Source organism: Bos indicus x Bos taurus, chromosome 1, assembly GCF_003369695.1.
Source record: "Bos indicus x Bos taurus breed Angus x Brahman F1 hybrid chromosome 1, Bos_hybrid_MaternalHap_v2.0, whole genome shotgun sequence".
In the NCBI taxonomy this organism is placed as follows: Eukaryota; Metazoa; Chordata; class Mammalia; order Artiodactyla; family Bovidae; genus Bos; species Bos indicus x Bos taurus.
In genome coordinates this window covers 77240462-77262017 of record NC_040076.1, presented here as the reverse complement: position 1 = coordinate 77262017, position 21556 = coordinate 77240462, and the positions used below count along the sequence as shown (strand labels likewise).

The 21556-nt window shown below is 37.3% G+C and overlaps 1 protein-coding gene across 6 annotated transcripts in view; it reads left to right on the top strand.

Moving 5' to 3' along the window:
• Positions 1–21556, top strand: part of TP63 (tumor protein p63) — a 270789-nt gene that overhangs the window by 147455 nt on the left and 101778 nt on the right. Inside the window, exon 1 of one of the 6 annotated variants that reach the window (XM_027538407.1) lies at positions 13532–13711. The exons of the other annotated variants lie outside the window; for them this stretch is intronic. Coding sequence (XP_027394208.1) covers positions 13670–13711 — 42 coding nt within the window. The 5' untranslated portion in view covers positions 13532–13669. Of the gene's footprint in view, positions 1–13531; positions 13712–21556 lie in introns of those variants that run through there. 6 annotated transcript variants of the gene reach the window in all.

Sequence of the window (21556 nt, the reverse complement as noted above, 5' to 3'; positions counted from 1 at the left end):
GCCAGAATATACAAAACCACAGCATTGGGAAATATAAGATCTATTTGCTTTTAAACTTCAATGTATAATTCACATCCTAAAGGCTCTTATTATAAAGCCCCCAAACTTCTGCATTCTTATTTGTCCATTCATAAGACATTTTTAAAATAAAGATAGTCCTGTAGACTACTTTAAATCTAGAACTGGTCCATACCACCACATTGTCATGTATATACTATTGATGTTGGATTCGGTTTTCCTATTCAATAAACAGTTCCCAGGGTTTACCTCCAAACCTTACTTCTGAGGCTTCTAATTCCACGTAAGCTTTACTTTTGTCTGTACTCAGAGATCCTGGAACAAAAATTACACCAGGAAGCCGCTTACTTTCAAGTCCTCATTTTTTTTAATTTTTTGGACCAAGGCTTCCTGTACTCCATACTTAGAGTGAGTGATACTTTTACTCCCATGGCCTGTAGTCACAGACTGAAGATTACAGTAGCCTGGTGACAGCTGTGTCTGAGACAGCAAGCAGTACATGCCGCTTTCCCAGTTCTGGAAAAAAAAAGAAAAGAATACCACAGTTTGTCGGTCCTAAATTACTTTGACCTTTCTGCTGGAGGTAGTAAGGACATCAGTTATGCTGGGTCTAGTTAGGGCCTCTCTTTCTTTTTTCCTGATAATGTTGACTTATATTTCAAATGTAGTGTTCCTTGTTTTATGTGGCATTTTTCTGCCACCCAAAATGATCACAATAGTTACATGGTAGCAATATAGTTAGTGTCCCTTAAAAGTATATGAAAACCATAAGAGTGTGGCTTTATTTCTGGTCTCTATCCTGTTCTGTTGATCTATGCATCTATTTTTATGCCAGTACCATACAGTTTTCATTACTACAGCTTTGTAGTTTAGTGTGAAGTCAGGAAAAACATTATTCTTCTAGTTCTTTTCTTTTTTCTCAGGATTGTTTTGGATATTTGGGGTCTTTTGTGTTGCCATATGAATTTAAAATTTTTTTCCCTAGTTCTGGGAAAAATACCATTGGTATTTTGATAGGGATTACATTGACAGATGAATGGATAAGGAAGATGTGATACACACACACACACACAGTGGAATATTACTCAGTCAAAAATATAAAGATCTTGCCATTTGCAACAACGTGGTAGACTTGGAGGCATTATAGTAAGATAAGTCAGAGAAAGACAAACACTGCATGTAGAATCTACAAATTACAATAAACTAGTGAATAAAACAAAAAAGAAGCAGACTCACAAACAACAGAGAACAAACTAAAGGCTACCAGTGGGTAAGAAGAGAGGGCCAGTTAGGAGTGAGGGGAAAAAAAGGGATTATTATGGAAATATATGAAATCATGTGTGTGAAACTCTTGAACATTGTAAAGCACTTTAGAATTTAAAGAATCTTTAATTCAACTAAAAAAGTGTATGGAGAATCTGAGACATTTGGGCTGAGACAGGACTTTAGAAATCTCATAATCTCATAGGAATTGGCCCACCCTTTGTGGTACTTGTAGGAGGTAGAGAAACAGAGAGGCTGGATAACTACTCCAAGATCACATTGTGCATTAGTTCAGTTCAGTTCAGTTCAGTCGCTCAGTCGTGTCCTACTCTTCGAGACCCCATGAATCGCAGCACGCCAGGCCTCCCTGTCCATCACCAACTCCCGGAGTTCACTCAAACTCACGTCCATCGAGTCAGGGATGCCATCCAGCCATCTCATCCTCTGTCGTCCCCTTCTCCTCCTGCCCCCAATCCCTCCCAGCATCAGAGTCTTTTCCAATGAGTCAACTCTTTGCATGAGGTGGCCAAAGTACTCGAGTTTCAGCTTCAGCATCATTCCCTCCAAAGAAATCCCAGGGCTGATCTCCTTTAGGATGGACGGGTTGGATCTCCTTGCAGTCCAAGGGACTCTCAAGAGTCTTCTCCAACACCACAGTTCAAAAGCATCAATTCTTTGGCACTCAGCCTTCTTCACAGTCCAACTCTCACATCCATACATGACCACAGGAAAAACCATAGCCTTGACTAGATGGACCTTTGTTGGCAAAGTAATGTCTCTGCTTTGGAATATGCTGTCTAGGTTGGTCATAACTTTCCTTCCAAGGAGTAAGCGTCTTTTAATTTCATGGCTACAGTCACCATTTGCAGTGATTTTGGGGCCCAAAAAAATAAAGTCTGACACTGTTTCCACTGTTTCCCCATCTATTTCCCATGAAGTGATGGGACCGGATGCCATGATCTTCGTTTTCTGAATGTTGAGCTTTAAGCCGTAAAGTAGAACTTTAAAAAATGCATATATATGTATACACACACACCATATTTATGTATACCACTTTCTCATACATAGGATCTAGATGTAGTGCAAGCATGAATAGTGCAGCAGAGAGGATGGGTGAAAACAGAGCTCCAAGGATGGCTCAATTCAATTCCCATGGTCCCTGATGCAGAGGTACTGTGCACCTCAGGTGTGTGTATGGGATGGGGTGAGATTCACAGATGGAATCATGAAGTCTTCCCAAAGTAACAAGCCAATGACTTCATTTTGTTGCCTGGTACTGCACTGTGTTTAACCAGGGGAGACATTTCCTATAACTAAAGATGAGTGCAGATCAGTGAATTGAAACCAGAAAAAGACGTTAGAACTCACTTTCTCTGAGAGTCTGAATTAAAAGAGACAAAATATGATTATTTTCCTGGGATTCATCCAGGACTCCAAAGTTAACACACCCCCTTTTTATTTTACCTGGGATTTTTTTTTTCCCCTGAAAAGGCTGGAGAGGATTTACGTAAGAAAGAACGCTGAGTTGCCTCAAAATACAGCCTCCAGGAAGAATGAGATATCCCCTGCCCAGCCTATATTCCTGCTAAGGAGAGGAAAAAAATGAGGAACTAAAAGTGAAGCCTAAAATCTCCAGCTTGATAGTAAGACTGAAAGATTGGTTGAAATCAACTAGTCTATGAAGTCAACTGCTTTCACCATCTCTTTAGAAAGGAAATAACACAAGCAAAAGATATAAGATATAAAGTTGATGGCAAACTTGTCTGTCTCCATCAGTAGTGAAATTCAGACTGTGGTTAAACAGAAAACATGAACACCAAGGAGACTAGAATCACAGTAGTATAGGATACAAATATATAATGAATCTATGTCTAATTAACAGATTGAAAAACTCCATGGTGTATAGAAGAGTGTCCTGCTTCAAGTAATATAATCAATTTACTGGCAGAGCCAGAACTTAATCCAAAGTCTCTGACTCTTGGGACAATATCCTTTTATGCAGGATCCTAAAAGATATGATGGTTTGGTTTCCCTATGGTTTATCAGGTAGGGTAAATTACTTAAAAGCTGGTATCATATTGATATATATTCCAGTATGAAAAAAAGGAATGGTGATGTATTATGCAATTAGCTTGAGTGAGTATTTGTTGATTATTCACCAGTTAATTAAAATAACAAACAAACTCAAAATTGGAGTGGAGGTGTGGACCACAGGTTTGCTGCTGTTGATTCCAGTGTTCTTTCCATTCTTCCAAGTTGGCATTGACTGTATTGTCTTCACTTATTTCAACAACAGCCATTTGGAGGGAATGAAAAGAAAGGAATGAAATGAAAAGAAAAGAAAGGAATGAAATATAATTTTAATCAGAGTATCCCTTGAAATACTAGAAAATCTAGTGCTTAAAAAGCAAGAACTTTTAGCAGGTATTTAGTAATATGTCCAGAACTACAGATATGAATAAGTAAAAGGATAAAAGAAAGGAAAGTAGAAAGTGTTAGTTGCTCAGTCCTGGCAGACGTCTTGAGACCCCATGGACTGTAGCCTACCAGGCTCCTCTGTTCATAATTCTCCAGGCAAGACTACTGCAGTGGGTTGCCATTCCCTTCTCCAGAGGATCTTCCCAACCCAGGGATCAAACTGGTTTCCTGCATTGCAGGCAGATTCTTTACCATCTGAGCCACTAGGGAAGTCAAGTCCAAAAGGATAAAAGGGTACTGAAACCCATTTAGAACCTATGATAAGCTAATCACTGCTCTAGGGTTAGTTAGGAAGTTAAATGTTATAATATAGGATGGTATTTTGATTTTATAGATAAGATTCAAAGAAAATAAGTAAACACAGCAGTATTCAAACACAAGTTGGTATGATTCAAATAGTTGCATTTTTCAAAGGAGACCAATTAATGGTTGGAGATTAGTTATGTTCATTTTAATAAATAATGTATAATAATATTAGGAGGAAGTTAATTTTGTTTGTGCTTTTTTATTCTGAAATATTTTAAATATTTGTAGCTACTTAGTTGTTGTGGCAGGGTAAGCTCTTTTCTATGTTGATGATCTAAACAGAAATTGGTATAGTATCTGGAAATCAATTTAGTAGTATCTACTGGCCTTTAAAATATTTAAATATCTCTTAACCAAATAATGCAGAATAATAACTTCTAATAATTAGAATAATAACTTCTAATAATATATTTTAATTAATAGCATAATAGGTGTTTGCTTTAAAATTATGTCTGTGTATGTGCTCTCAGTCATGTCTGACTCTGTGTAACCCCATGGACTGTAGCCTAGCCAGCTCCTCTGTCCATGGAATTTTCCAGGCAAGAAGATTGGAATGGGTTGCTATTTCCTCCTCTAGGGGAACTTCCAGACCCAGGGATTGAACCCCCATCTCTTGTGCCTCCTGTATTGGCAGGCAGATTCTTTACTACTGTACCGCCTGGGAAATAATGTTAATGAAAAATAGAAACAGATTAAATACCCCATTAATGGGAGATGGCTAAATTAATTCAATAAGACTATATGGCAATTAAAAAATATAGGGTTTAATTAAAATACCTGAGTTATGACCTGAGTATGTAATCATATTAACAGGTGAATTTTTAAAATAATTATATGCATATATTTATATAGACACACATATACAGTTTTAGGGGCTCCCCAGGTGGAACTAGTGGTTAAGAACCTGCCTGCCAATGCAAGAGACATAAGAGACGAGGGTTTGATCCCTAGGTTGGGAAGATCCCCTGGAGGAAGGCATGACAACACACTCCAGTATTCTTGACTGGAGCCTTCCATGGACAGAGGAGCCTGGCGGGCTACAGTCCATAGGGTCACAAAGAATTGGACATGACTGAAGTGATTTAGCATGCACACACATCCATTTTTAATAAAATATATCTTTAATATATACAATCAAATGTTTAGTTTGTAAAGCACACAGAGTTACATGGAAAAGAAAATACCAAAATTTTGGCAGTGGTTATCTCTAGGTTCTGAGATAAATGGCTAATAATTCATTTTTATGTAATAAAGTAATCAAAGTTTCTATTTCAATACATGTAATGCTAAAAAGCAAAGAAGCTTGAAAAATATATGACAAATATGTCAAAGGGCTAATATCTTTATTAATAAAGAAAGCATTACTACTTCAATGAAGTAGAGAATAGAGGGGAAAGCAAAGGACATTAATAGATCATGTAGAGAAGAAATGCATAGGGCTAATAAACATATTGAAATACATTTAATTTTTCTCACAACCAGAGGGATTCATATTAAAATAAGAAAATATTTTTTTCATTTATAAATTTAGAAAAGATGACTCTAATACTGTGGTTCTTAACCGCATACAAATAAAATTTGATTCAGCCCTTTGGAAAATAACTTGTTCTATACATATCACTTTCACTTTTCACTTTCGTGCATTGGAGAAGGAAATGGAAACCCACTCCAGTGTTCTTGCCTGGAGAATCTCAGGGACGGGGGAGCCTAGTGGACTGCTGTCTATGGGGTCGCACAGAGTCGGACATGACTGAAGCGATGCAGCAGCAGCAGCAGCAGCAGCATACATATCAGGAGAAGGCAATGGCAATCCACTCCAGTACTCTTGCCTGGAAAATCCCATGGGCAGAGGAGCCTGGTAGGCTGCAGTCCATGGGGTCGCTAAGAGTTGAACACAACTGAGGGACTTCACTTTCACTTTTCACTTTCATGCATTGGAGAAGGAAATGGCAACCCACTCCAGTGTTCTTGGCTGGAGAATCCCAGGGACAGGGGAGCCTGGTGGGCTGCCGTCTATGGGGTTGCACAGAGTCAGATACGACTGAAGCGATTTAGCAGCAGCAGCAGCAACATGGGAAAAAGCTTATAATATGAAGATAACTTATGTGTGTATATATATATATATATAGAATGTAATCTAATTTTGCAGACAGAATATGTACATAAACATAGGAAAAAGACAAAGGAGACTTTTAACAGTAATCCTCTATGAGTGTTATGCTTATGATAACATTTATTTTTTATTTTTGTTTTTCAGTTTTGGGCTCGAAATATCACCCTATTTTTATAATCTAAAATTTTAAAATGCAAATTAAAGATTATATGAAGATGATCTTATCATTTTGCACATGGTGGTTTAGTTGCTAAGTTGTGTCTGATTCTTGTGACCCCATGGACTGTACCTTGCCAGGATCCTCTGTTCATGGGATTCTCCAGTCAAGAAAACTGGAGTGGGTTGCCATTTCCTTCTCTAGAGGATCTTTCCAACTCAGGAACCAAACCCTGGTCTCCTGAATTGCAGGCAGATTCTTTACCAACTGAGCTACAAGGGAAGCCATATTCTTTTGCATATGGATACCTATTTCCTTGGACTGTTTTGAATCCCTTCAGATCTTGATTTCACCATTTAGTGAAAGTGAAAGTGAAGTTGCTCAGTCGTGTCCGACTCTTTGCAACCCCATGGACGGTAGCCCACCAGGCTCCTCTGTCCATGGGATTCTCCAGGCAAGAATACTGGAATGGGTTGTCATTTCCTTCTCCAGGGGATCTTCCCAACCCAGGGATCGAACCCAGGTCTCCCAGATTGCAGGCAGATGCTTTAACCTCTGAGCCACCATATATCAGAGTCTTCACGGCTTCCCTCGTAAGCCAGTCAGTAAAGAGTTTGCCTGCAATGCAGGAGACCCAAGTTCGATTCTTGGGTTGGGAGCATCCCCTGGAGAAGGAAATGGCAACCTACTCCAATATTCTTGCCTGGAGAATCCCATGGAGAGAGGAGCCTGGCAGGCTACAGTCCAGGGGTTACAAGAGTCAGACAGGACTTAGTGACTAAACCACCACCACCACTGTCTTCATCTTCATCTATAAGAGAAAAATAACAACAGTATAAACATCATAAGTTTTTATGAACATTAATTGAATTTTGATATATATAAAGCACTCTGAAAAATACCTGACCCACAAAATATACAAAGAGAGAGAAACTAAATGTTGTCTACCATTTTACCTTCTTGAAGGTTTACAAAAATAAAGAAATATATCTTTAAGATATAGGACAGACTTTATTTCCTCCTCTGTGCCTATAAGTCTTGCTTATCTTTCAGAGTCTCACTAGTGACTCTAAAATGGAGGTGACCTTTTAGCTTGGTTTGGAATTTAGCTTTAGCCTTCAGAGAAAACTGATTTGGTAAATTGATTTAGTGCTTTCAGTAGCTTCTCCAAAGCTCATTCTTACCTGTCTGGAGCAGGAAAGGAAGGAAATCACTTAACTTGGGAAAGATTAGAGCCATGAAAGTTAGTGTGTCCTGCTGACCATCCTTTGACTTTATGGTGGCTGGTATTAAAATGATCTCATTGATTTTGTTCTGGAGCAGCTTGGAAAGTCCCAACATTTCTTAGCTTTAATTCATGCTTTATAAAATCCCAATATTTTTTGACTGTTGTAGGTTTATCATGCTGACAATTTTCCTTCTTGACAAATAAGTATTGAAGTTTTGACGAACAGTCCTTGAGTTGAAAGCATCATTTTTCTCTCTCTCCTATTGTAATTAGGTGCTATGCATTGATTCCTATAGGAAAGGCATTTGTGTCATAATAAATACTTTGGGTAAATAATCCCTTTTCAACTTTCTAGTTTTTTTCTAGAGTTAAATCATTCAGTTGAACTTATATTCATCAAGCTTTTAGACACTAAATGTGATATGATGAACTGAAATGTACTCTGACCTCAAAAGTTCATAGCTTCATAGAGGAGTTGACAAGTATAAAATTTTTTGCATTGTAAACTGTACATTCACATAAAATAAGAAAAGATTAAACTTCAACTAGGAAACTGGAGAACTCAGTTTCATTTAAGGAATTTGAAAGTGTTTTCATTTACAGGTAAATGGGACGAAGGCATTCCAAACTGAGGGAGCAAGTTGAGCACAGGGGCAAAATGTTCAGCTGGGGCCAGCATGTAGCAAGCAGAGTGGAATATAGGAATATGAAGCTGAGAGGGCAGCTTGAAATCAACCTGTGAAGAAGGATTTTGAGTGCCTATGAAAAGAGCTTATTCCTTTGGCAATGATGCATCCTGAGGAATAACACAATCATAGTTGTTCTTTAGGAAAGATAAAAATGATGGTGAGGGCCCTTTGTAGGGAGGAGAGAATGTAGAGACATTGATAGGTATGGTTAAATTTTTTGTTAAAGCATAGAGGGTTGATACATTTCTAGTCAAGCACATGTTCTTTCTTGGAATTTCAACTGCTAATATAAAAGCAAGTCACCAGTCTCTTTTTTTAATAATTGACTACCTAATCCTACCAGATACAATGAAGCCTCTTCTAACTTTTATGTTTTCTCAATTCAATTAGGACCTAAAGTCTTCATGAGGGGAACCCACTAAAACTTTTATCTCTATTTTTATGACTGCATGAAACCTAAATATTTCCTTGTTTTCTCTACTTACCTCAAGCCATAGGGGGCAGACATAGATCTGAGAGACTAAATTGCTTCCACTTTTTACTTTCTAGAACTTTATAGAGGCCATGTTGTTCCCTACCCAACCTTACATAATGTGGGTTAAGAAAGTCAACTAGTATTTTATGTGTTCAGTTCAGTTCAGTTCAGTTCAGTCGCTCAGTCGTGTCCTACTCTTCGAGACCCCATGAATTGCAGCGCACCAGGCCTCCCTGTCCATCACCAACTCCCGGAGTTCACTCAAACTCATTTCCATAGAGTTGGTGATGCCATCCAGCCATCTCATCCTCTGTCGTCCCCTTCTCCTCCTGCCCCTAATCTCTCCCAACATCAGAGTCTTTTCCAATGAGTCAACTCTTCGCATGAGGTGGCCAAAGTACTGGAGTTTCAGCTTTAGTATTATTGCTTCCAAAGAACACCCAGGACTGATCTCATTTAGGATGGACTGGTTGGATCTCCTTGCAGTCCAAGGGACTCTCAAGAATCTTCTCCAACACCACAGTTCGAAAGCATCAATTCTTCGGTGCTCAGCTTTCATGATAGTCCAACTCTCACATCCATACATGACCACTGGAAAAACTATAGCCTTGACTAGACGGACCTTTGTTGGCAAAGTAATGTCTCTGCTTTTGAATATGCTATCTAGGTTGATCATAACTTTCCTTCCAAGGATTAAGCGTCTTTTAATTTCATGGCTGCAATCACCATCTGCAGTGATTTTGGAGCCCAAAAAAATAAAGTCTGGCATTGTTTCCACTGTTTCCCCATCTATTTGCCATGAAGTGATGGGACCAGATACCATGACCTTAGTTTTCGGAATGTTGAGCTTTAAGCCAACTTTTCACTCTCCTCTTTCACTTTCACCAAGCGACTTTTTAGTTCCTCTTCACTTTCTGCCATTTTTATGTGTACCAAGCATTTATGTACTTGCTTAACTTTATCACTTAGAGGTGTAAATGGAGCCATTGACATTTGATATGTTATAAAGATTGCATGTCAAATTAGAGACAAAAATTATTCAATAAAATGATGAAATAAGTTGGGGGAGGAGTGAATCTTCACTTATTTCTCATAATACAAATTCAGTAAAAATTCTAGAGCATTTAATGATTTGAATATGAAAAATTAAAAGCCCCATAATAATATGAAACTATAATATGGCCAAAGGATTTTATAATGTTGGACTGGCAAAGACCTTTCAAACTCTCTTTGAAAAGTAACAAATCATAACAGAAAAATGATGAATTTAGTTATGGAAAATAGAAATCTTCTACACCAAAGAACAAACCATAAATCCATATATGAGTTTGAAACACCAGAAACACATACACAACCACGCACATAGCAGAAAATTATTTGCTGCAATTATTATAAGGTTAATATTTTTACATATAAAGAGTTCTTACATGAGTATCTGTAAAGAAGGATATTCAACAAATATGTAACACACTTCTTTCAAGAAAGCATATGTGTTAATCGTACATCTTGAATGACTTCTGCTTCCAGTGTACTAGATTTACAGCAGTGACATTTTCATTCAAGAGATAGTGCTGAGCCCTGAGTCTGAGGCCATGAATCTGTGAGGAATTCGAGGGAACTGCTGAGAATGAGAAATTATGACCTGTAAGTAAAGTTAAATAAAGTTGTTCTGACTCCTGAAGACTTAGGAAACCTACTTAAAATCTTTGAGTTTATTTATTTATCCGCACAATGGTGATAATAATACTTAACTACATCACTAGGTTATTAGGAAAATTAATGCACGTTAGTAAACCTTTGAGGTCAAAGGTAAACTTTGCCGCATGGTGAATACAGAAAATGCTTGCTTCTCTGTAACCTTCTGCTTAAATAAATGCGTGATGTTTACATCAAGTATTTACACTAATTCTGAAATCGAATGTTATCAGAGGTACTTTCATTCACTCTTTTATGGAAACGTGTGTGCTAAATTCAAATTTAAATGCATTGGTAACTACCATGAAGTGTGTTAATTAGTCAGTCATGTCTAACTCTGCAACCCCATGGTCTATAGCTCACCAGGCTCCTCAGTCCATGGAATTCTCCAGGTAAGAATACTAGAGTGGGTAGCCATGGCCTTCTCCGGGGGATATTCCTGACCCAGGGATCGAACACGCACCTTCTGCATTGCAGGCAGATTATTTACCATCTGAGCCACCAAGGAAGCCCAGGAGCTATTATACCCTAAAGAAAAACCCATGAATTTTCCCCTCAATGCATTGTGACTTTTTCTTTATGTCATTTAAGCATCTTAGTATCTGTGCGACTCAACTGCTTCATTGTACAGTTTGAAGATGAGCAAACTGAGGTACAAATACCCCAGTAAAATATGAGAAATGTGAATAATCCTTTAAATCACTTCCACAAATTCTGGACAAAGACTCTTATCTTTATAATGGTTTTTAGAAATCATTTAGTTCTGCCTCTCATTTCACAAATGAGGAACGTGAATCCAGAGTGGTTAAGTAACCTGCCCCCAGGGCACAGAGTTGGAAATGGTTCTTGTATCTCATACTTACTCCTTTAACCCCTAGTCCAGTGCTCCTTCCCCTCAAGTACCCAGAACAGACACGTAGCCTTAGCAGATTTATTGTATCTTTTATGTAAAATATACATGTTTTAGATTTGGTAGATACCTTAGATAGAGATCATAGTCTCACCGGCATACGCTGAAGGCTAAGGTGGTAGAGAGAAGGAATTTGATCTTTTTCATCCATCAAATACTGCCGGGAAGCTTTTGACTTTGCGCAAGATGAAATTTGTTTACATTTGGTTGAATATCATCAGCATCTGATATTGTGAACCCTAGATTTAGGGGTTCAAATGCTTACACTACCCTATTCATGTAGAAAAGAATCCAATAATGACTTTCTGGGAAGTTGTGCTAATGCATTTACTCCAGATTAATTTCCAAACTTGCCTCATTCAGAACTTCCTACTAGGCTATAAAGATCTGGGATCAGGTCAAGAACTCTGTTTTTAAAAAGTACCCTGGATGATTCTCAGGATCATCCAAGTGTTTGAACCACTGGAATAGAGCACAGTTTTCAGAAAACAACCACCTGCTTTCTATTACTTACCTGGAAGCTGTCAGTGGGTATACAATTTAAATACATAGTGTAAATAATGAATTGCATTTTGCAAGTCATTTCTTTTTTTTTTCTTTTGGTTTTTGTTTTTGTCTTGTAGCCCGTGCTTCTTTGGTTAATTACAGATAGTAAGAGATAAACTTCCCAGTATTTCAGTGAAGAAATCAACATTTTGTCTGATATAAATTTGTAGAATTAGTGTTGTCATATCCTTGCACAGTTGAAATAAAATGGTATTACTGAAAAATTTTTGCAAAAATGCAACATCTTACCAATAACTTAGGGGCTTAAGATAAATATCACCTCAGGATCATATTATCCTTTATGTGCATGCATTTTATGGAGGCAAAAAGTGAAGTAAAGGGGAGGCAACTCCAAGGTCATGAATGCATTTGCACATTTTAAATGTTAAAGGGTATTTTAAAGGTTTATATGCTAATCTATTCTGGTTTCTAGTTTTCTTCTAATCTCCTTCTAAATTTTGGAAGTAATCTTAGTATTCACTTATAGATATCTTGTCCAGTTGTAACTTTTAGGCAGGACAGAGGTAATTTGGATTCCCGAGTGTGAGGTGAGAAGTGATGTTTAGATATAAGTCTAACTAAATTATACTCCACAGCAATGAGCATATGTTAGTGGATCCCACAGTAGCCATCAGGATGCATTTCATCTTCTCTGAATCCATAGCAAGCAAAACCTAATTCTACATGAATGTTGTGTATTTAAGTAAATATATTTTTAAGGCAAAATCTGACTTGTCTTTCAGACCTGAAGATTTATTCTAGTTAATAGTAATTAATTATCTGTTTATAAAATTACTATCTTTGAGCATTAATAAAAACTAGGTATGGTAGAGAAAATAAATATTCAAATAGATAAGCTATTGTGCTGATTCTATATTTCAAGAAATAATGATAGAAAAAAAGCATTTTTTTAAGGGCTTTTTAAAAAAATGGGCACTTTTCCCAGCTTTTCTATTTCCTGTACATAATATGGATGTTTGTTTGTTTTTACAAGTTAACAGGGCCAATGATTTAAATTGTTATTGAAACATGCTTTGAACAATCAAGTGGCTTATGTTGGCATAGATTTGCTTGAAACCACTGGTATTTCTCTAGGGAGAAGTGGGAAATCCTTTACCTATCAGGCAGTGGATTTTTAAATTTTTATATTAAGTATATATATGCATTGATTTGGGTAGTTTCCCCAAATTTCTAACTGTGTAATCATTTTTGAAAATCCACATCTAGGTTTTAAAACCCAAAACAAAAAACCAACTTCTGAAAGCTTTTCCTGAAGCTTTACTTTTTGTTGCAAAGTGTAAAATAACTTTCTGAAGTGCCTTCTTTAAGTCCTGGTGGTGGTACGATCTGTGGTTTGTTTGGGGAGATTTTGTTTTCAGGAAAGAGTGTGTTTTCTTATGAAAGAGACAAGGGAAAGTTTTTACCTGTCTCTCTCCTGTGTTCTTTTTTTCTCTCTCTCTCTTTCTTTCCTTTTCTTTTAAAGATTGGTGATAAGGAATTCTAACTACTTAATGAGATGGGAGAGGCCTCACTCCATTGGAGTGGAGGAGTCCAGGTGGAAGTTGATGGATTGGACAGGTAAAGAGAAGAGTCCCGCCCCCTCATGCCTATAGTTGGGTATATATGAGGGAACCTAAAATTATGTACAGAGAGAGAAAGAGACAGAAGGACTTGAGTTCTGTTATCTTCCTAGTAGATTTCTACTGTAAGGGTCTCAGAGGGGGTGGGGGGGTTGGCAAAATCCTGGAGCCAGAAGAGAGGACAGCGGCATTGATCAATCTTACAGCTAACATGTTGTACCTGGAAAACAATGCCCAGACTCAATTTAGTGAGGTAAGGCTTTTAGATTTTAGCACTCCATTTAGAGATGCTATTTTTATTTCTCTTTTTAAAATAAAAGCTTACATATTTGTGGTTCTTGGTCACCCAATGTAATGTTTTTGCAAACTGTGTATAGGAATCTCTTTTTCTTGGTTAATGCTTTCTGTGGTGACTGTAAGAGTGTTTTTAAAGTAAAAGATGAAACAGTAGGAGAAAAGGGAGAAGAAAAATTTCTGGGGAGATGTTATGTATTTGAAGAAGCTCAATATTCAGGAGTTTAGAAAATCACTCTGTATGAGAACAATCTGAGAGAGCAGATCATATTCTGCCAGACTCACTGAAATGACTCCTCTGTTGGGTTTTCACTTACCAGTAGGACAAATTTGTTGACTGTGTCTCAACTTAGTTAAGTTCTCAGTTTTGTCTCCAGACTTCATCCTAAAAGCAAATTAAGTGTTTTTTTTTTTTTTTTTTTTTTAAGTAATTAGATGAGATTTTTTTTTTTTTTTTTTAAGCCATCTCCGTTTTGAAGTCTGTCAATCCAGAGATCCACCTAAATCCTGAAGGGACTTCACTCAGGTCCCTATTGTCTGGTGATTTGACTTCAACTTTCACTGTATAATGAGTTATTATGGAGTGATGCATTATTAAATATTTATGTATGCATACATGTAAATGTATATTATAGCACATAGGATTTTATTTAAGGAATTAATGTTTGCCGCCCTGTTCTGTCTTCAACACATTTGTTTCAGGGATTTAAATCTCTGAATAAAAAAAATCCTGAAGAGACTCTAAGGCTTTGAGGAAGTTTCCTAAGGTTGAGGGAGGTCTAACAACAATATTAGTTTACATTCCTCAGAATAGGGCAGCTGTGTTGACACTAATCAGACTGGGGAGGGGGGAGTGCAGTGTGAAGAGAGTGAGTTCAGTGTTTCGGATGAAAATGCTTGCAGGTGAATGCTTCAAAAAGTAGACTGGAGTATTCAAATAGAGCTCCTTAAAAATCAGAACAAAATGCACAGTACTCTGGGCAGAAGGCACAAGGGAAGCCTCCACACCGGCGACAAAGCCGGGCCAGTGCTCTCATATTGACCGCGCTATTGTCTAGACACCTGAACTGTGTAAATATAGCAGGGGAAATATCGAGTTATCTAAAGAAGGAAAAGGAAGTGCCTATTTTCCTTTAAAACATTCAAGTAGGCTTGCTTGTCCTCGGTGGAGAAACTTGAGTTTCTTGTTTTGCTTTAATATTGAAAGTCAGCTTAAAATGTTACTAAGCAATTACAAAAAATGGAAGTAACATTTATGATTATCTTGTTTCTATTTGATCCAATGTTGTCCTGTTTTGATCATGAAAAAAAAAAGGAAAAGATCTGTCAGTCATATCATATCTGACTTTGTGTTCGTGAAAAATTTGGCGCGCATTTATAATCAGGTTAGGATTCCTGTGTGTGTAAATAAAAAGGTTAGAAACAAAAGTTGACTTTGAAGTATCTTTAAGAAAAGTATAAAGCTGATGTAAAGTAGAAAGAACTGATTATTCCTCAAAAAAGAAAAAAGAAACTGCATAAATACTGTGATGAGAAGCTATTTGTACGAATGACTGCCTTTTATGGAGGTAAAGGAGTCATGCTGTATGTGATAGTATGGCGTCCTCACGGTGAAAGAAAATACCTTTACACGAGTCTGCATTTTTCAAAACTTTAGGGGATGTGTGGTCAGATGCTGAAGAGACAGCAACTGTCTGTTTTCTTTTGAAATGCTAACATACACAGAAGTTACTGATGAAAAAAATATGGCGGCATTTCTCTACTGTCCTGTGTCTTTTCCTGTATTTTGTCATGATTTTTATATCCTTCCGCTAGTGTGTATAATATGTTATCTCCATGGCTTCATTTCCGTTCTATTGCTTAAGAACAGCTTTCTTTTCTGCATAGGGTTGAATAACTAGCCCTTTGTAGAAATGCAGTTCTACAAGGAGGTATACGAAATGCCTGGGACCACATGGCCCTGAGAATGTAGAAATTTCTTTCCAAATTTATAACGTCTTAGTATTCACCTTCTGATAACACTCATGAATAACCGTCAATACAGAATCAGCCATTTATGATTATCTTATAAGAATTGTTTTTAAATTGTTAGATTAAGACTACAAAGGCATGCCACGTCCCGTGAGAGTGAAAATTATTTGAAAATCGCAACCCTTTCTCTGACTTCAAATAATGTTTCCATTTAACTTGCCAGCAACTTCCTTGGATTGGTAACTCAAAAACAATATAAGCAAGCTGTTCCTCCTCTTTCCCCTAACTTTCCAGTTCTTTGCCCTCAAGCAGAGAGGAATTTGGGGAAGCTGTTATTGAACAGGAAAGGGTCCGGAAGGGAGGGGAAAGCAAGTTGGATATAACAGGCTTGGCTTAAGGTTCCACCCTTGGGTTACAATGAAGAGGCCTCGAGCAAGTACCTTTCCAGTGCGCCAGGGTGGAATGACACAGCCTCCAGAACTGGTCTAAAGCTTAGAGAGAGAGGCGCCAAAGAAAGGAAATTCTTCACAGATTAAGTTGGAGTTCCATTTTCTTACCAAAAAACCTGGGTCCAGTGTGTGTATGTGTGTGAGAGACAGAGAGACACCGAGAGAGACTTTGAAAACTTTCAAACTCCTCCTTAGAAGGACGGTATTTTATTTAAAAATCCCTATCTGGGCTTGTGTATGAAGATGAAAAAGGACTGGTGAATGGGTTACAACATTCAAGACTTCAAGGCTCATATATTGAATCACCTCATTTTACAAATCGAGGTTAATGACTTCTCTTTCTGAGAGAGCGATAGCTGTAAAAATGAGTCCCTTTTACTTAACCTTTTTCTCTTTGATACCAAAAAGGAGAGAGTATACTCTAAAAAAGGGCTATTCTGAGTCATGGCAACTGCTCCAAAAAGTTTCCAGAAAGAACTGGTATGCAAATCTAGTTGAGAGTAGGAAGAAAAGTGCTGAAGCAGCAGTATGAGCCTCCAATGACCTGAATAAGTTCAGGTCATTGCCAATTAATAGACCTCTGGGTGCATATTGGCAAGGAAAATAGTCTTTCCTGTCCCAATACCACTTCCAAAGACTGAATCAGATTTTTCCCTGTGGGAGTGGTTTTTATCTTTGAAGTGAATACATGAATTCTTTTAAAATTTCCAATGTTGTACCTCTGCGATTTTTAGCACCGTAGGTAAAATCACAGCGGTAAGAAACAGAAGCTGCAGACTTAATTCAGGTGTCAGGCTGGTTGCCGTTCCTCACTCCATGCTGTGGTCTTAGATTGCACTACTTGTTTTACAATTGGTTTCCCTCAAGCCCAGAAGGGACTGGGAGAAAGAGATCACAGATGGTAGATCATATTTTCCTATAAATCACTTATCCTTTACCTTGATAAGGTAAAAGCATGTTTGGTTTGTTTTGTTTTCTAGAAGAGCAATGATCCTCAACTGGGGGTGTGGAGAGACAGTAGGTAATATCAATGAATGGATGTTTAACTAAAACAATCAAAAAAATATTGGTTGCTCTTTCATCATACAATACATATTTTCTGAATACAAAGTTTGCTGAAATTTTTTTAGACAATAAGCACATACAGAATTTAGATTCTATATTCTTCATGTTAAGGGAGTATGTATTTGAGGTCATGAGACTTTATCAAGGAAGGATACAGGTCAGACAGTTGAGAATTCTGTTACCACAAATGTACCCAACCTTTCTTTGAGGGGCACATAATTGTGTTGGTAAGGATCTGTGCTGGTGAGTTAGAGGCGGATGGGTAAAAATGTTCCCTTTAGAGTAATAGTGAGAAATTAAACTTTTCGCATATTGAGTTTTAAACATTACTACTTTAAACATTACTTGTTTTATATTAGTAAGTAAGGAAGAGACCCAAAAGACACATCAGTGAAAAATAACCTGGTTGTTTCCATAAAAGTCTTACTGTTTTGAAAATGGAAGTTTTTCCAAATCTCAATGAACTCAGAATTGTCTTTTGAATATATGATGAGCAAAAAATCAGATGGCTGGTACAGTCTTATTGTCCAGGGCCAATTTAGGGAAGGAGTTGCCTGTGAAGGACATCCAGTAGGGTAGCAGATTTTGGTTCTGGAAGAGAATGGATTGAAAGGTCAAGGTGAAACAGTTGATCTAAGAGTTAAGCTATAATTCTTATTCCAGATCTTCTCTTCAGGACACAGTTTGGAGGCACAAGAAAATAGGGACCTGTGGCTTATTGAGCTGTTATCTCTATCAACATTTTATAATTTTCACTTACGCTTTTTAATAAAGTTGAAATGTGTCAATATTCATGAGGAGTGGTATTGAGGAGGAGAAACTGAAGTTATAAAAGGGACTACTGACTTACTCTGTGTAAATAAATATTTACTGAGCATCAGTTACATATAAGATGGTACATAGGATGTAAAAATGAATATGAAACAGTTCCTACACCAATAAGTAACAGTTTATAGGGAGAATGAAAATATACAGTTATAATTAATATAGGAGAGACCTTGAGTGTCATATGTGAAGTGTGAGCAAGATAATATAAAGTATCAAAGAGAAAGAGAGTACCCTGAAGCAAGAGGACCTTGCAAGTCTATGTATATGTGTGTGTGATGCGGATTCACTTGGAAGGATGAGTAGAGAACTTTCTAAAGTTTTAGAAATAAAAGAGGGAAGGATGATTTCAGGTGCAGAAACAAGCATCAGCAGAGACACAGAAGCAGGTGCATACTGGGGTCCTCAAATGTCAGATAGTTTTGATGGAACTGAAAGTATGAAATAATTAGAAAATAAAGATAGAAATATAAGATAGAGTGGCTCATGGAGTGTCCTAACACATTTAATATAGTGGCTATGATAAGCCGTGGAAGAATTTTAAACAGAGGAATGGTGTAATTAGGGCTGTGTTAGAGTGCTCTTGGGGGGATATAGGGCTTTGTTGAAGGCTGCCTAGAAGTATAAAAATGCATTTCTCTGAATTGCACATAGGGTGCTTGATTTTCAAGGATATCCACTGCCTCTCTGGAACATTCGGAAGAGTAGAAATGGATTGTTTCTAAAGTCTCATGCAACTTGTGTTTCTCTACACATAGCTCTCTTTCATAGCTATGGTTCCTGCCATAGATAAGTTGGGAACTAGTGGTCTTGGTATGTCCCTATTTACTCCTGCTATTAAAATGTACTTATCAATAGCACCCCTTTTACTTTCCAAAAGTGTTCCTCTTGGAGGATAAAGTATATGGTCATCCTATAAAATAAGACCCACTGTTTGTTTTGTTGGGTTTCCCTTGTGGCTCAGCTGGTAAAGAATCCACCTCCAATGCAGGAGACCTGGGTTTGATTCCTGGGTTGGGAAGACCCCCTGGAGAAGGGAAAGGCTATCCACTCCAATATTCTGGCCTAGAGAATTCCATGGACATATACTCCATGGGGTCACAAAGAGTTGGACATGACTGAGCGACTTTCACACACACACCATTTATTCTATTATTCCCCCCTCCCTACCCCCTGCCCCCCCCCAAAAAAAAGTGGTATATATTTGTCTATAAACTAAATACAGTAGCTTTGATATCCCAGCCACAGATCAATTAAATTGTTTCCCTTAGGAAAAGAAGCATTTTCTTACAACCCAACTTACTGAGAACTAGTTAAGTATAGTCCTGGTGCTTGTGCTAGGGCACCAAAAGGAGAGCAGTTATAGCCCCTGGCTTATGAGAAGTCACAATCCTAGTTTGTACATAAAGTATTCATTCATAAGTGACTCTGGTTTAAAACAGAAATGTTGTAAGAGATACCAAGGTTTCTCAAAGACAGTGAAGTGGGTCAATCTGTTCTTGATAAGGGTAATATTTCACATAGTTTGAGAACTAGAATTTAGCCACAGCGGGAAGAGGGAAGGTCATTCTAGGTAGAAGGTAGAAGATTAATAAAAGTACAAAGAACAACTGCATAGGACCAAATGAAAGAGCATGCTATATTGACTTGAAAAGAGAATGTTGATTTAAACTGACCTGTGTTTAATCTGTATGTCAAAATGGAACACTTGTATAAGAAATAGCAAAAAAAAAAAAAAAAGGATGACAAGGGCTTTTATCTCACTAAGAGCTAGAACCCATGCATATTCGGAAAGCATGGGCCATGTTCAGAATTTGAGATCCAAACTTTGTCTACATGCTCTAGGAGTGACAGGTATCATCCTGCAAGGAGGAAGAAAAATTAGTCCAAATGATTGCTTGATTTGGGTGAAGTTGTTTCCTGTTCCCATTCCTTAGACCTCTGTAGAGATAGATAAGGTTTCTAACCCTTATAGGGAGTTGGTAATTGCATTCTTAAATTAATCAAAACTAGGAACAAACTCTAGACTGATTTTCTATGTTAATTAGGGTCAACTTTATTTATTAAGTAGTCATTTTAGAATGAGAAAAATCTCCTCTCTGGTCATTGCTTTAAAAGCAAATAGAGATCATGGAGCTAAATGTGACACAATATCCCAAGTATGACTTTTGTTCAAGGTGAGAATCCCAATTGGGAAATAATAGAGCAGAAGCAAATATGAATATATCTTTTAAGAAACAAACAACACCCTAATTTAATCAAAAACAATTACAATAATAAAATCAAGCTCTTGGAATTACAAACTTAAAAAATTTGAAATAAAATTTTCAAATTTCACTTTGGACAAGGATATACATTTTTACTTAAGATCTGAACAGAAATATTGGGGCAAATGTCTTTCTTTCTGTTGATATCATCTCCTTCCACAATCTCCTGCATCATTTCCATCTCACTCAAGATGAAAACCTAGGCAGTTAAAGAGACGATGGTGGGGTAGGCAAGGGCAGGTACTTGGGGAGAAAACTCAGTGACTTGATTAAAGGGCAAAGAGAGTCGCTAAGAGGGTGACTGAGGCTCTATGATAAATGGGGGGATGGCCAAGCTTGTATCTCATTCCTTTCTTGTCCTTACAGACCTAATCCTCTACTGATGTAAAGTGAATTTTGAAAATATTTGATGTTGAAATGTGGTTTGTTCTGCCTTTACCTCTGCAAACATTAGGGGAAACGGTGAAGTTCCACATACGACCATGTTGCTATACAACCTCCTTTGCAGAAAACAGTAGTTATCTGAAGTGTCCATAAAAATCTTTTCAGAAACAGTACTTTAAATTTCCCCATATTTGATTTTTTTTAAATTTGGTCTGATATGTAGCACCCCTATCCTATACTCAAAGCATTCCTTTCCATTTTCTGCCTCGCCCCAAAAACCTAGTTCTTAATTCCAAATTTATTTCGCGTTTGAAATAATGACTAACTTTATGCAGTTTCAGTCTCTTTTCAAAGACAAAGGAAAACTGAGCTGTTCTGTAAATTTTGAGATACCTTTCCCAGATAATATTTACCTGTCAATTTAAAATTCAGTTACTGGTGTTAGGATAAAGCACATGGTGCTTCTAGGTAATGGAATAACTGGCAACAATAAAACATTTTTGGAATGTCAGTGGATATGTGTAAAGTGTAAACTGATATGCAAAAATGGTGATATGAATTGCATCTTGTCCGTGTTTCTTATATGGGACCAAAAAAAAAAATTTTTTTTTTTCTTATAAAAGCTGAAAGAGGGAATTTTGAGTCAAGCTGTGCTGTTTTGCCAGAGGCGGAAATTTATGAAACACTCTCATCAGCATTTCTGGAAACACTACAAAAGAAATAGTTCTACTTTCTTATTGCTGCTAAAGCCACTAATAGGTGCAGTTTAGTATAATACCCCTATGAGCATTACCACCCCCAAAGCAAGCTTGCCTTGGAAAGAACTCTGTACAGGCATTTTCT